The sequence below is a fragment of the Pleurodeles waltl genome, chromosome 8 (genome assembly GCF_031143425.1).
Source record: "Pleurodeles waltl isolate 20211129_DDA chromosome 8, aPleWal1.hap1.20221129, whole genome shotgun sequence".
NCBI lineage: Eukaryota > Metazoa > Chordata > Amphibia > Caudata > Salamandridae > Pleurodeles > Pleurodeles waltl.
The window spans coordinates 699,058,937-699,075,369 of record NC_090447.1 but is presented as its reverse complement, the minus strand read 5'-3'; the positions used below and the strand labels follow the sequence as shown (position 1 = coordinate 699,075,369).

The 16,433-nt window shown below is 43.3% G+C and overlaps 1 protein-coding gene across 1 annotated transcript in view; it reads right to left on the bottom strand.

The window, feature by feature from the left end:
* Window positions 1-16,433, bottom strand: part of ADGRG7 (adhesion G protein-coupled receptor G7) — a 1,214,738-nt gene that overhangs the window by 579,935 nt on the left and 618,370 nt on the right. The window contains exon 9 of the mRNA XM_069204827.1: window positions 12,454-12,614. Coding sequence (XP_069060928.1) covers window positions 12,454-12,614 — 161 coding nt within the window. The remainder of the gene's footprint in view (window positions 1-12,453; window positions 12,615-16,433) is intronic.

Here is a 16,433-nt window from a genome sequence, read left to right as displayed (position 1 = left end):
CAAAGATATGTGCGTCAACAAATCTGAAATGGACCGACGCACAGCCTTTAGTTCTGATGACAATGAGAAACACACCTGACAGGAAGACAGGATTGTCACCACATGAGATCCTTATGGGCCAAGCCTTGAGGTTGCCAGCGGTGCCTGCAAATGCACTTGTCAACATTACAGATGATATGGTGTTGGACTACTGCAAAGGTCTGGTTGATGTAGTTCGCTCTTTCTCTCAGCAGGTGGATGCCACCAAACTGCCACTGATCCATGACCCAGGGCACAATCTGAGGGCCGGTGACTGGGTTGTGGTCCGGAAACACGTGAGGAAAACGTGTTTGGAGCCCCGTTGGAAGGGACCTTTCCAGGTACTTCTGACAACTACCACAGCTGTAAAGTGCACTGGAGTTCCAAACTGGATTCATGTCAGTCACACGAAGAAAGTAGTATGCCGACTGATGAAGAAGAAGAGTTGTTGAAAGTACCAACAACAGCGAAACAAGTCTCAGGGCTGGAAGAATAACAAAAGGGAACTGAGACCAGATATGAGCCGGTTGAGGACGGTTAAGTCACTCCTGTGAGAGACGAAGGAGAAGACCTCCAGGAGGGTGACGGACAGCCTATCTCAATTGAGGCAGCAGGAGAGCCTAGTCAAAGGAGGGCTTTTCCCAAAACAGATGATTTTGAGAGACAAACAGAGCAATTGCCAGACACCTAGGGGGAAGGAGTTGAGGCAGATCAAAGTCACTGTGATCTGACTCCTCCTCAACCAGTTGCAGGTCCGCCAAGAGAAGGCACAATAGAACAAGGGGATGTTTCAAGTTCGACTCTAAAAAGAACATTGACCAAGGGTCCACTGAAGGGAGATAAGTGGCCAGGGTCACAAGTAGAAAGGAAGGAAGTAATTGTTGAAAGAACAATTGAAGAAGAAGTAGATACAACAAGGAGAGAAGATCTAAGTGAAGGAGAATTGAATGGTGATCGAAAGTTGAAGAGAAAGAGAATAGCAAGTTGAAGATACGTAGGTCCTGAATGGGCGTATGCAACTACAAGTGAATGACGGAAACAATTTTTGTCTTTTTTTTTTATAGAAACATTTCAGGTCAATATTTTGGCACTTGAGGGAAGATGATGAACTGAACTGTTTAACCCCTTCGCTGCCAGGCCTTTTCCCCCTAAGATGCCAGGCCTTTTTTTGGCTATTTGGAGCAGTTTGCGCTTAGGCCATCATAACGTTCTGTCCACATAAGCTACCCACGCCAAATTTGTGTCCTTTTTTCCAACATCCTAGGGATTCTAGAGGTACCCAGACTTTGTGGGTTCCCCTGAAGGAGACCAAGAAATTAGCCAAAATACAGTAAAAATTTCATTTAAAAAAAAAACAAAAAAAATGGAAAAAAAGTCTGCAGAAGAAGGCTAGTGTTTTTCTCCCTGAAAATGGCATCAACAAAGGATTTGCATTGCCAAGATCACCATCTTCCCAGCTTTCAGAAACAGGCAGACGTGAATCAGAAAACCCAATTTTTCAACACAATTTTGCCATTTTACTGGGACATACCCCATTTTTACTATTTTTTGTGCTTTCAGCCTCCTTCCAGTTAGTGGCAGAAATGGGTGTGAAACCAATGCTTGATCGCAGAAAGCTAAACATTTCTGAAAAGTAGACACAATTTTAAATTCATCAAAGGGTAATTTGTGTAGATCCTACAAGGGTTTCCTACAGAAAATAACAGCTGAAATAAAAAAATATTGAAATTGAGGTGAACAAAACACCCATAGTCTCCACGTTTTACTCTGTATTTTTCCTGCAATGTCAGATTTTTGAAAGCAATATACCGATACGTCTGCTGGACTCTCCTGGTTGCGGGGATATATAGGGATTGTAGGTTAATCAAGAACTCTAGGTACCCAGAGCCAATAAATGAGCTGCACCTTGCAATGGGTTTTCAATCTCTACCAGGTACACAGCAGTTCATTTGCTGAAATATAAAGAGTAAAAAATAGGTATCAAGAAAACCTTTGTATTTTCAAAATGGGCACAAGATAAGGTGTTGAGAAGCAGTGGTTATTTCCACATCTCTGAATTCCGGGGTGCCCATACTAGCATGTGAATTGCAGGGCATTTCTCAAATACATGTCTTTTTTATACACTGTCTTACATTTGGAAGGAATTTTTTTTAAGAAAGACAAGGGGCAATAACACTTGTTTTGCAATTCTGTGTTCCCCAAAGTATCCCGATAAAAATGGTACCCCACTTGCGTGGGTAGGCCTAATGCCCGCGACAGGAACGCAACATGGACACATCACATTGTTACATTGAAATCTGACGTGTTTTTTGAAAACTGCCTAGCTGTGGGTTTTGGCCTCTATCTCAGCCGGCACCTAGGGAAACCTACCAAACCGGCACACTTTTTAAAACTAGACACCTAGGGGAATCCAAGATCGGGAGACTTGTGGGGCTCCCATCAGGATCTGTTACCCAGAATCCTTTGCAAACCTCAAAATGTGGCTAAAAACACACTTTTTCCTCACATTTCGGTGACAGAAAGTTCTGGAATCTGAAAGGAGCCACAAATGTCCTTCCACCCAGTGTTCCCCCAAGTCTCCTGATAAAAATGGTACCTCACTTGTGTGGGTAGGCCTAGTGCGCGTGACAGAAAATGCCCCAAAACACAACATGGACACATCACATTTTCCCAACGAAAACAGAGCTGTTTTTTGCAAAATGCCAAGCTGTGGATTTTGGCCTCTAGCTCAGCTGGCACCTAGGGAAACCTACCAAACCTGCACATTTTTTAAAACTAGACACCTAGGGGAATCTAAGATGGGGTGACATGTGGGGATCTCACCAGGTCCTGTTACCCAGAATCCTTTGCAAACCTCAAAATTTGGCTACAAAAACACTTTTCCTTCACATTTTGGTGACAGAAAGTTCTGGAATCTGAGAGGAGCCACAAATGTCCTTCCACCCAGCTTTACCCCAAGTTGCTCGATAAAAATGGTATCTCACTTGTGTGGGTAGGCCTAGTGTCCGCGAAAGGAAATGCCCCAAAACACTCTGTGGATACATCAAAATTATCAATTACTAAACTACCTGTTTTTGTGGGGGGCTGCGTTTTCGGTCCTCGGCTCAGCAGCCTTATAGGGAAACCTACCAAACCCAAACATTTCTGAAAACTAGACACCCGAGGGAATCTAGGAAGGTGTGACTTCCGTGGATCCCCCAATGTTTTCTTACCCAGAATCCTCAGCAAACCTCAAATTTAGCAAAAAAACACATTTTTTCCTCCTTTCTGTGTGGGATCACTGCACCGGGACAAATTTCCTATCACCCAACAATACCCTTAGTCTCCCGGTAAAAATGATAACTCACTTGTGTAGGTGGGCCAAGTGCCTGTGACAGGGAAGAGCCAAAAATATGTCAAAATTGAGGGGGAACCAAAGCGCGGGAAAAAAAACGTTTAGGCTGACAAGTGGGGCAAAGTTTTTATCGGTATAGATGAGACAATGCTGGGTGGTAGGAATTTTGTGGATTCCTGCAGATTCTGGAAAGTTCCATCACAAAAATGTGGAAAATATGTGTGATTTCCAGCAAAGTTGGAGATTTGCAGGGCATTGTGGGTAAGAAAATGGTGGGGGGTACATGTGAAGCACACCCAGGTGTTTAGTTTTCAGATGTGTCTAGGTCTTGTGGATTTTTCTACAAGGCAGCGTCCCAAATTCCAAAAAGTGCAGCCCTCACCATTGCAAGTGGGAAGATTTTGAGAGTTAGCAAGCTCTCATGGCCCAAATGTAACACCAAAACCCAAAAAATCAAATGTCCTCTAGCTTGCTGTGGAATAGGATGTTTTAGTGTGAGGGGGGAGAGCTGAAAGACTGTTGCTCTCTTCAGTTGGGGTGGGGGCATAACCATGCCCATACTGGTTGGTAGCTACCACCACACTTTTTTTTTTTTTTTATTCCCTTGCACCTAGTAGACTTTCTGCCCCCCCCCGGGTGTGGATCGGGGGTAAATATCCCATCTGCCCACTAGTGGGCAGAACAACTTTGGCCCCATTTATTTTTGGAGGGGGTATGGGCATACCTCCACCCTCTTATTTTGAAAAAAACTCTTTCCTGGTCTCTGGTGGGTTTTCTGCTCCCCCTTGGGGGCAGATGGGCCTTCCAAAAATAGGTCAGTCTGCCCCCAAGGGGGCAGATATGGCCAACAGTAATGTGTCCCCATGGGGTCGTCCCCCCAAACAAAACACACACACCAACCCCTGGTGCCTAAGTGGTTTCTACCCCCCCCGGGGGCAGATCGGCCTAATAGAAATAGGCCGATCTGCCCCCAAGGGGAGCTGAAATGGCCTAAAATAAATTTTCCTCCCCGGGGGGGGCGACCCTTGCCTAAGGGGTCGCTCTCCTTGCGTGAAATTGCTGCATAAAAAAATATCCCCAGTGCCTAGCGGTTTCTGCCCCTCTTGAGGGCAGATCGGCCTAATAAAAATACGCTGATCTGCCCCCAACGGGGGCAGAAATTGCCTAAAATAAATTTGCCCCCCCAGGGAAAAGACCCTTGGCTAAGGGGTCACTCCCCTTGCGTGAAATTGACGCACAAATAAAATCCCGGGTGCCTAGTAGTCTCTGTCCCCCCTTAGGGGTAGATCAGCCTAGTAAAAATAGGCCTATCTGTCCACTGGGGAGCGGCCCTTGCCCTAGGGGCAGCTCCCCTCATGCACAAGTTTAAATAAAACAAAAATCCCTGGTGTCTAGTGGTTTCTGCCCACCTTGGGGGCAGACTGGCCTAATAAAAATAGGCTGATCTGCCCCCAAGTGGGCAGAAATGGCCTAAATACAATTGGCTCCCCAGGCGAGTGACCCTTGCCTAAGGGGTCACTCCCCATACATAAAAACATAAAGTAAATAAAAAAATATATATTTTCCTGGTGTCTAGACGTTTCTGCCCCCCCCCTCACCCTTGGGGGCAGATCGGCCTAATTATAATAGGCTGAAAAGGCCTAAAAATATTTTGCCCCCCAGGGGAACGGCCCTTGCCCAAGGGGTCGCTCCCCCTATGAGTAAGTCTAAAAAACAATCTCTGGTGTCCTTTCCTTTTATGCCTCTGCCTGCCCCCTACTCCTGAGCAGAAGAGAAATGTTGAGCATGCTTCCAGTGCGATCAGATCAGACGTCACTGGGGGGGTCAGGTTGGAAGGGGAAGCGATTCCCCTTCCAGCCCTGCCATGGGTGGTGGGGGCGGGCCCTCTGGGGGAGCGCTAGCGCTTCCCCTGAGGGCCAGTACTGGGACATAATGGTTACGTCCGTGACGCCTCAGTGCCGCAGCCACGGACGTAACCATTACATCCTTGGCGCCCAAGGGGTTAAAGAATTTGAGAAAATTTTTGAGAAGAGACTGTTAAAAGTAACAGGAAAAAACTTTGATAACCTGATTTGACTTTTTTGAAACCTGATTTTGACAACCTGCTTACCGATTTTTGACAAGGGAACCTAGAAGTGAGACTGAAAGCTGTAAATAATTGCTGAAAGAAGATGTTTGTTTGATTTCCGCTGCCGTTTTTCTACATTTTCTTTTCTGCTTTCTGATTCATTATAGATCATGAATAACATTAGCCAGCAGAGTAGGAAAAAAAGGTGCAGTAAATACATGTGTAGTGGTTTGGTGAATGGATGCGGGATATTGTTTGTGGTACTGACTGTGGGAATGACTGTTCTTGTTACGAGCAAACCATACTTCTGCTTTTGAGACAACTACTGCACTAATGGCAATAGAGAAGTTTAGGTTAGATGGGAAGTATTTGCAAGCGGATACTAATGCCCAAGAGGAACTTTCTTCTACTGTCTTCTATCGCTTGCTGAGTGAGTATGTTGAGACAATGGATGCAGGGAATTATTATGTGTGTACGCAGATTCCTTCATCAGTGGAAGAAGGAGTTACTTATCACAGTCTGCCATTAACGTATGGGATAAATTGTAGTCTGCTGCTAACAAGATTCTATAACCAGGAGTACATCCAGTACTTTTACTTAAACTATGATGTTGTGTTTTCGTTTGTACCTATAATTAGGTACTTGAGTAGAGTAGCTAAGGATAATGACATATTATTAGTTAGAGGTTTCTTTGAACCTACGTTGACATTTTGCATAGCTTATGCTCTCTGCAACGACCTGACATGCTTGCTTATACCTTTAGAGAAGAGCTTTTTAGATGACACAGATAACAGGAGGCAGGCATTGAAGGAAAAGGTAGAAAAAGGCTTAGAGAAAAGGACTCACAAGGATGACTATGCTTATAGTGCAATTCAAACACAAGGAAAATTAGCTCTAGATGCGCAACATGTGGGGAAGCTTCGTATATATAGGCCTAAATCACGCACTGACAGTGTTTTTGTGGTAGCGAGTGAATGTAGACATGTGTTTTTGTTTCAGAGTAAATGGACATATATGTTGAATGGACAGGATCCAGGGATTCCTGGGATATATTACATCTGTGGTCCTAATGCTTATTACCGTCTTCCAAGAGGTAGATATGGGACATATTATTTGGGAATAGTTTTCCCCAAGAGTTTTCAAATGGATGACTTGAAGACGTTTCCCAAAGTGACTGAATTACATCATATGAGACAGAGGAGAGAGTCTCCTTCTGGTATGGTGGGAGATATATTTGGAGCAATGATTCCTTCAGTGGGAGGTGTTATGAATTCAATAAAGATTTGAATGTTGTCTACTATTGTGGATAACATGCTGACAAATTTTTCAGAAGCCATACTCCTGATAGATATTGAATCAGCTGCCGAAAGAGCTATGACTCTTCAAAATCGCCTTGCGTTAGACATTCTTTTAGCAAAGAATGGCGGAGTTTGTAGAATGCTTAATTCTAAGCATTGTTGTTTGTTCATTCGTGATAACAGTAAAGAAATTAGGAGCTTACTTACTAATCTGACTAATGAAGGTGCTGATTTGAAAGAATTAAGAGAACAAGGTGTTTGGGAGAAAGTTGTTAAAGGTTTTGCTTCAGTGGGAAATTGGCTCAGCAACACTGGGAAAGGGATCTTATTGAAAATTATACAGGGGATTTTGATTCTCATGGTTTGCCTAATTGGAATATGGGGAATATGTAAATTGTGTAAAAGGATTAAATTGAAGAAATCAAAGAATGATCAGAGGAGGGGAGAAAACAAAAGGGAAAAGTTGTTCAGGGAAAATTCGAAAAGGGAACAAAAGTATGAAGGGACTGAATTGACAGAATTTTAGCAGAAGCAAACATTTGTGAGTGATAGTTTACTGTGATAACATATTTAGTTGTCAGAGGAGGGATTGATAGAGCAGGTGTTTTGATAGAATTATTAATGAATATTCATGTATTCTGAGTAATGGATTAGCGTAGAAAATGTAATAACAAGGAGAAAAATAATGAGAAGATGTGCCCACTTGAGTGGCCATCAATGTTCATGAAGTATACTTATTAATGGCTTATTAATATGAAATGTGGAGTTTTTATTTGATTAATGTAGTAGCACATCATATTAAGGGGTATGTATTATGTATTAGCTCTATTAATTGAAGTCCTTAACCTAGCGGAGGTCCTGGCCTAGTTGCATGGCCTCATGTCAAGCTGTATTGCTAAACCGATTAATAAAATGTTTGCTTAGAGAATTAAATTGTGATTTTCCACTGTGCTGACCAAATGTGCTCGTAGCTAAAAGTCTTTCTCATAAGAACTGGTTGCTAGTAGATGATGTTCTTGCTAAATGTAACAATATGAGTGTAATGTGTGTAAGAATGACTTTCTCAGGAGGAGAACAATGAAGACACTGACTGGAGTAAAAGCTGCAACAATATTGTTACCTGATGAGCCGGATAATGAGGACATTACAGGAGAAGCCAATCAGCGACATGTGAACCGTGTACTAGTGGAAATCATAGATTTGATGTTTTAGTTTTATTGGACAAAGTGTGAACATGTGATCCCTTGACCAATAGGGACTTAGGAAATATTTTAGGAAATGTAACTTAACGGGACTGCACTGATGGAAGACAGCGCATTTGCCCATTTTCTTTCTTGATGAAATGCCATTACTTTCTTGAGCTTCTTGACAAGAGACGTGCTTAACTTTAATGATTAAATACTTTGCGTTTTCTGAACTTTGATGCTGAATCCTGATGCCTTCCTGACTGAACTGATGTCCTGATGATGAAGACTATCTTAGCTTGCCGATCCATTTGAGGAGAGGTATATTATTACTGATGTGTTTCTTGAGACTGTTTGCTTTTCCTTTCTAGGTACCAACCACATTATTTTGACAGAGCCATAGTTAGATGTTTTCCAAATTTGGGTTTACTAAATTGTTTTGCATGAAGCCCAACATGCTGATGCTAATCTGGTGTTGGATAAGGATCCTTACTAATGAAAGTCTGCTATAGGGAGTAATAGTCAATGTCTTTTCTTTGCTGATCCGAAATGTATGTGATATCGTTTATGCAATTATTTTTGTTATTAATTTGCACTGTAAGCTTAGAATGTGTAGTGGTTCAAGCTTTGATTAGATACATTTGTTTCGCCGCTTTGGGCAGCCAGTGACGTTTCTGTCTGTTTATCATTTGATTTTGAGATTATCTTACGTGACATTAGCATTGTTAATATATGGAAATAAATATTCTAACTTTTATTCAAAGGTTTGGTTATTTATGACTGAAAAGTCACTGTGTGTGACAATTACTGGCACCTATTGATTACTAATGTCATTGATTATTGGTGCTGATGATTAATGATTGATTATTGATCTGCATGTGCTGGAGATATGGTGGGAACATCTTAATTGTGAGTCAAAAGGTTCACCGACCTATTTGCATCCACTTGTAAGTTTACTTATTAAGGTCAGACGCGCTAACATATCTAATATTAAGATCTTTGAAGTCCTTCTTACACTAGCCACATCTACCTGTAGCAGGTCTGTTTTTGTTTGGTGTTCTAGGTGTCGGAGTCCACTCACCTGAATTACTAGGGTCTATTGGAGGGAAGATGGCCCACCCTATTGCGAAAGGGAGATAAGTGTTGGTGGTTCTCCTTCCAGGAGAAAAAAGGTTGGAGAGGAGAGAAATGGAAAGCAGAATGGATGGTCCCAAAACACCTGCCGGATGGAGTCTGGGTCTCATGAGGATAATTCAGATTCAAATTGAGTGGTTTAGCTGACTTCACCCCGTTTGCTTTCTTGAAAGTCTTTGTGAACTGGTACTAGTGCTCACATAGGAATAAACGAATAACAGGATCAGTGGCACATGATCAAAACAACCATACAGTACACATATAGTGAATAAACAATACTTTTGAATCCAGAGGTCCTTCACTTACCCTTTTTGTAGTTCTGTGTTATGAGCTATTATAGTCATAGAGAATAGTTTTGCAATAGATATCTCTGTTGAAGATTCAGAGACCTTCTCTGATGTGATGAGGGTTAAACGGTTTCTGTTTGTCCAAAATGTTCTTTGTTAGTCACACACTGGAAAGTTCCAAATGATCAGGATCACTCCAAACAAGACTGTTCATTTAGAGTTCTCAGTACAGTACACTGACCTTGCATGTGTGGCTGTTGGTGTTATGATCTCAAGAGTAACAACATTCTTCTTTTCCTTTCCAGAAGCCATGGAGCATATAAGATGTTGCCATCACCAACGGTGGAGAATACTTTCCAAGAGCTGGAGCTAGGACAAGGTAAATGGATAAGAAGGAAGAAAGGGAAACGGGAGGCTGGAGATGAGTCATGAAGCTCCTGTCTCAGAGAAGGGGAATAAACCAGGCAAAGGAGTGGTGACTGGTCATGGTATTTGTATACTGCAAATCAAGATGGCAGCCAAATTTCACGAGTGCTCGAGATTTCATGAGATCTTGAGCCTCCCTAAAATAGAGATTAAGTGGTTCCCAATGGGGCAGGAAGTAGTCCACAATTAAAAGGCTCCTTGTGAGCAAATGAGGCAACGTATGCTCTAGTGGAATGGCAAGCAAATCCTGGGGGGCATGTAGCATATTGTGAGGAAATGAGGCAATGTATACTCTAGTGGAGTGGCGGACAACGCCTGGGGGGGCTTGTACTAAAGGAAGTGAGCATTGACTTATGGTAGGACATGTGAGACTGCTTGGTGTGCTTGGCAGAGAGTGCTTCATACTGACCAAAGTTGCGATTCATGATTGTATTGCACATTCCACATAAGCAGAGCACGCCCTAACACCAAGAGATGTTGTGGACTGTATTACATTTTAATATAGCTTCTAATAGCTTCAAATGTAGATTAATTGTCACTGTTTTGTCCTTTTTGGATTGCCTTTCATGTATTTTCCCTTGTGATCTTTCATTTCTCATTTCATTTTGTTGTGATTTCTACAAGCCTGTGAGGAAGGACACTCTTGCCAAAGACTCATCAGCAACATTCAAGGCAGACATTAGAATGAGTGTAGTTCGTGCAGCTGGACTAAAATCCAACCTGTGTCGAAGTTTATCTTGCCGATTGGAAAGGTGGTGTCTCAGTACCATAGGAGGACTTGCTAGGCTTGTGGTCACATATGTTCTAGAAAACCGTTGCCAATAGTATCATTAACTGGTCCATATTCAGACAGTTTTTATGGTTGATTGTGGTAGCTGCTTATCCACATGAGTTATGGGACCCAGAGCAGCAGTATTAATAAGCGGGCTGCACCCTCAGCGGATGTGTAGTTTGGTTGTTAGTTGGTTAGGCTGGGCATGCTGGCGTAGCATATAATGCAGAAGCCCACTCTGCACAGATGTTATCACACTACACATTCTGTCTCCTTTGGTTTAGTCAGATTGTATAGGCCAAAGGCGCTGGAGACGACAATAGTTGTAATGGTGGGTCTTCTTGGTCAGTCCTTCCCTAAATTCAGGAGAGCGGCCAGTGTTGTGAAATACCCACACATGCCAATCCCCCCGATTCAGGTGGGAGAATACCGATTTCAAGGCTAGTCTCCAGCATCACGATTCCTGCCTGCAGAAAGCTGATTCAGATTGCTGAATCATGATCTGCTGGATACAAGGCTGCTTGAGCTCGGGAATATATATCCCGAGCCACAATCTTTGCCCTTAATTTCTGCAGGAGGAGATTAGACGGTGTGACAGGACTTGACATTACATTTTTGGCAGTTTTACATAGCGCATACAAGAAAATAGTTTAAAACTCTGTTTTTGTTTGTGCTATGTTAATAAACTGCCAAAAATGGAATGCTGATTATCTGTCACTGTACATGCCAATAGACCTATTCAGACAGAAAGCCTCTGCTTCAGTCTAAATCATTGGAGAAAATACATTCTCCCGGCTATTTTTTTAAAATCTCCCACTTGTTTAAAATGTTGGCATCTATGAATAAACCAAATCTATTAATGGAAGCAGCTCTAATCTTGGCAAGTCTGTGAAATGCTTAGGATATGGGAGGCAGCTCCTTGATGTTAGTTTGCACACTTGCCAATTAAAGATTGTGGGCTTCCACAGCATTATCCCCATGGACGTCATCTAGGTGTCGTAGTGACCCCTGGCAATGCCTCTGCGACCCCTCGCCTTACAGGTGGCAAAATCAGTGTCAGGAAGACAGGGGAAACTCGTCCTTATGAACGTTGGTTGTGGCGCCAGTTTCCTTGTTTTCTTGCAATTTTGTATTACATTAATAGTGAATAATATCATGTTGTTTTATTCATCAATAGTGTATAAAGAATGGAGTACAATTAAAAGGAATATGATTCTTCCTGGCAGCTATGGTAAGTAAAACATGCTTTTAGAGGTATTTGCGTGCATGCTTGTGGGTAAGAGTGTGTTTATGTGAGAGAGTGTGTGAATGTGTGTTTGTGTAAGCACGTGTGTGAAAGTAAAGGCCCGATGGCATGTGATATCACTTCCGCTACCCCTGGCACTTTGGTGAATTGAAGTTCATGATTATCCCACTCCCTGCAATGCCACAGAGTTTCTAACAGAATGTCATTGTCAATTTACTAGAAGCAGCTCAGCATTAAGGCTTGCAGGCATGGGCACTATGGTCGGCTGGGAGCAAGCCTGCAGCTCGCAGATCTAGGGACAGCCATCTTGCCAGTTGCGCGCTAGCGCGGTACAGGTTGTCAAACTTAATTCCAGCAGAATCTTTCTAATCTAAGCCACAGACACATTAACAATTGTTGCTTCCTTTGCGTGTGTGTTTCTTCCGCAATCCTGAAGGGATATTGAGTAGTTGTACAGCGTGGGCTCACATAAGAGTACAGTGGGCATGCTAGAGATCAGAAGGGAGCCATTGTCGCACTCAGACTCTCAGACACGTCCCCCTGCAGCTCGCATTTTTCACAACACACAACTTTTTATCCCTGCAACAAGCTTTAGAAGTTATGCTGAATTCTGTTTTGTGATAGCGTTTTACTTTGAAAAGAAAATGTACTTTCCTATGGTAATCATAATGGTCAATAGAACTTACCTGACGCCTTATAGCCAGTTCCACATTATATGAATTAGTACTGGGAATGTTGCCTGAGATAATTTTTCTGCTGAAGTCTCGTTTACTCTTAAAATGCTCAGATTTGAAAAATTTGTCATTTTGATATAGGACAAAGCCTATTCGTGGAAGAGAAGTTTCATCTGTGTAGAACAACAGAAAACATACACTGTAAATGTTCTGTGAATTAATGTAAACCATGGTATTATTATATATAAATCTGGGTACTTTTATTGTACGAAATGAAGTTGTATGAAAAGTCCACATATCACAGGGAACTGTGAAATATGGAAAATATGCCTGCTGAAAAAACAGATTTTGTCATCATAATGACAGCCCCAAAGCACTTTGCAGAGCATCAACATTGTCAGGACTACTGGAACCAGAAAATGAAGCAAGATTATCTAAATTATGTAGCAAAAAATAAAATGTAAATTATGTGACATGTTCTATACTACTAGGATTATGTGGTTTGGAGAACCAAAGTACTTAGCACACTCATCGATATTATGTGGCAAAAAATGTAAATTATGTGGCGCATTCTATGCCAGTACAAGTTTCACCCATTTGAGCTAGAAGCAACGTTTCTGGTTCAATTTTGCAAATTATGTGGCAAATGTAGTAAATCCTTTACTGAGCATTAAATGGTGCAGCCACAGAATCAGATAAATCTACTTGCTTCACAAATGCCACTTTTTATCAACAATTTATTCAAGAAAGGTAAACAAAACATAACAAATTTAGTTCAAATCAGTGCCCACTGTTAGCTGCACTTTGAAGAAAATAGCTTTTCAAGCTAATTATTCCAAAGTTTGCATGTAATATAACAAATTCATAAAGGGTACCGTGGCAAATATGTTCCTATGTTGCCATCTCAGGGTTCTGGTGACATTTACAAACCACTCGGCTTTCGGATGATTTATATTATTAGAACCCTTCAATGGCAATATTGAACTACATTACAGAGTTATCTGTTATATATATCCTATGTAAATCATGAAGGTAGTCTATAATCGGGGCCTCTCAAGTTATGCACAATGGCATTGTTAATAACTTTATTTTAACTCACAATAGAATATGAATCCCAAAATTGCACAAATTATAAAGGTTTCATAAAAAAACAATGTTTATACTTTTACAATATCCTAATAAAAATATTATCAGGATATTCTGATACTGTATTGCATTGGTGCATATGAACACTATTTTCTTAAAACCTTTCCTTCCAACTCCCACAGCGAAATAGTTTGTGTAGGACATATAGGTAATTATTATGACATTGGAGGTCTATTCTGAAGGCTGCCGTTGTGACGGCCGCCAAAAGACCGCTGCAGAGGCAGTAATCCACCCGCCAGATTATGACACACAAACACAAAACCGACAGAAAGCGGCCACAACCACAAGTCCACCAGACCCAACGAATGCGAAAAACTGTTGGAGCAACCACCCTCACCGCTACGCAAGCAAAACACCACTCTCCAAATTATGATCCATGAATCACCACAGTGGACATTCAACGGTGGTCAACCATTGGCGGTGCACAACGCCACAGTGGAATTGGGCACCCAAAACCACTTCAAGCCAACATTGGCCAGAACAAAAAACCCACACCTGACACAAATACACACACCTTACCCATCCACCAACAGCATTATAAAACACGCCCCCACATAACCCACAATCTTTTGCAAAGAGGAAAAGACTGCTACAACTTGCCAGGCCAATCCCATAGAGAATTGCACACACAACCACAACTACCAATTCATCCGTCACGCATCACGGACCACAAACCCTACCACAATATTAAACACCTTCTGCACAACACACACAACAGGCATGTCCTCACAAAAGCAACCCCATTTCACTGATAGGAGTTGTGGGTGATGGTGGAGGAGATCGTCAGGGTAGAGCCACAGCTGTTTGGTGCACAGGTTTAATATATCTCCATTGCCAGGAAGATGGAGCTATGGCAGAGGATCGTGAACAGTGTGAACTCCGTGGGACAATATCCACACACAAGAAACAACATCTGAAAGAAGTGGAACGACCTAGGGGGTAAGGTGCATTCCATTGCATCAAGACACCAGCTCTCCATCATGAGGACTGGCGGTGAACCCCTACCTCCTCTCCCACAGTTGACAGCATGGGAGGAACAAGTCTTAGCAATCCTGCATCCTGAGGGCCTAACTGGAGTCACTTGAGGGCTGCACACTGATAAGTCACCATTGCTACCTTCCCTCCACCGATACCTGCATGGCAGGTCACCCCCTCACCCCTACTCCCTACAGCCCACTCCATATCACACAGTGCACCAGCCCAATGACTACACCTATATGTGTACCTCTGCATGTCCTACCCACTGTAAGCACATCCCTCCCAGCTCTGCATGCACACCCACCAGCAATGCATGGACAGCATGTAGAAGTACGAATCCCACAATCCATCACCATACACTACCAAAGGTGGGAGGACAACACCACACTCAAGGGAAAGATAGAAATGCAGAATAAGTGACAGACAATGACCCTGACATTACACTTACATCCCAACAGGTGCTCCAGCCAATGTTAGCGGCGAGTAGGAGCCACGGCAACCCAGTCCTCCACCAGAAGATGCCTTCAGTGATAATAGCAACTCTGGATGTCCCGAGCTGGATGAACTCCCTGGCCCACCTGGGACCACTGGTCAGTCGGCTTCCACATCCCACAGCCAGTCCACCACAGGCCCACCCCCTTCCGACTCCAACACCACAGCAGCCACTCAACGTCCCCAGAGCAGTGTCCCCAGGACACGTCAATCAATAGAGTGCCCACCTGTACAGGGACCCGAGTTGGCACCACAGAGGCAAGATGATGAAGGTCCTGGAGTAGGTGGGAGTTGACACACGGTTCAGGGGACACAGGGGGCCAGGGACAGTGGGAGGTCAGGTGTGCACCAGGGGGAGGCCAGGACCAGGGAACCGACTGCCCAGGAGGCACTCACACATGTCCTGGAGGAATACAAAAAATCCCAGGTCAGGATGGGCCAGGTGTTCAGCATCATGCAAGAGAACCAGAGGCTGCAGACTGTACACCACCAGGAGGTCATGCAGCAGTTGCAGTGCCTAAATGCCAACATGGCCTCCATTGTACGGATGCTGGATGACATGGCCAACACCATGCGGGAGCACACCAGCGGCCCACTTCCACTAGCCAGTCCTCTCAACAGCCATCAACATCTGCTGCAGCTAGTGGTCAGGAGGACCTGCCGCAGGACCCTCTGGCCACCAGCACCCCTCCTCCTGCAGAAGGTGCACCACCCCACAAACGTTCCCTGTGACCCAGACAACCATCAGAGACTGTTGCCAAGACCACCACCATAAAATGAGACTCTCCAGAATGTCCCCCTTGTGTGCCACTGAGTCACATTGTTCACTTTGGACTGCCATTGCTCCTTTTCCTATGCCCCCATGGACACTGGAGCTGTGCTACAAACAAACTGAGCCACCACTCTGAACTTTTCCTCAACCATCACCCCACTGTATTGCACCATCCCTTCATTATTGTCAATTCAATAAACACCCTTGAACACAATTGTAGTATTAGTGCTTTATCAGACAGAAATGTTCAATGCATTGAACTGTATTATCCTGTTCAAATGTCCTGTAATGTATGAATTCATCCAACAAATGTGTCTCAGCAGTCTGTAGTCATCACATCAGTACACAGTTGTAACCACACCAACATCTACAAAAAGGGAAGGCATAAGTGACAGTCAATTGTAATGCAAAGGTAGTGATTGGCACAACACAGCTGGCACACAGCACTTAACTAAAATGGAGACATGAACAGATCAACAGTCTTGCCTGAGTGTCATTGGAAGTACTGCTGAATGAAATGTGTCCTGTTGTCCACATCCTCCTCCTCTTCCTCCTCCTCACTGTCCTCAGTGTCCACTGCTGCCACAGATGCATTGGCACCCCT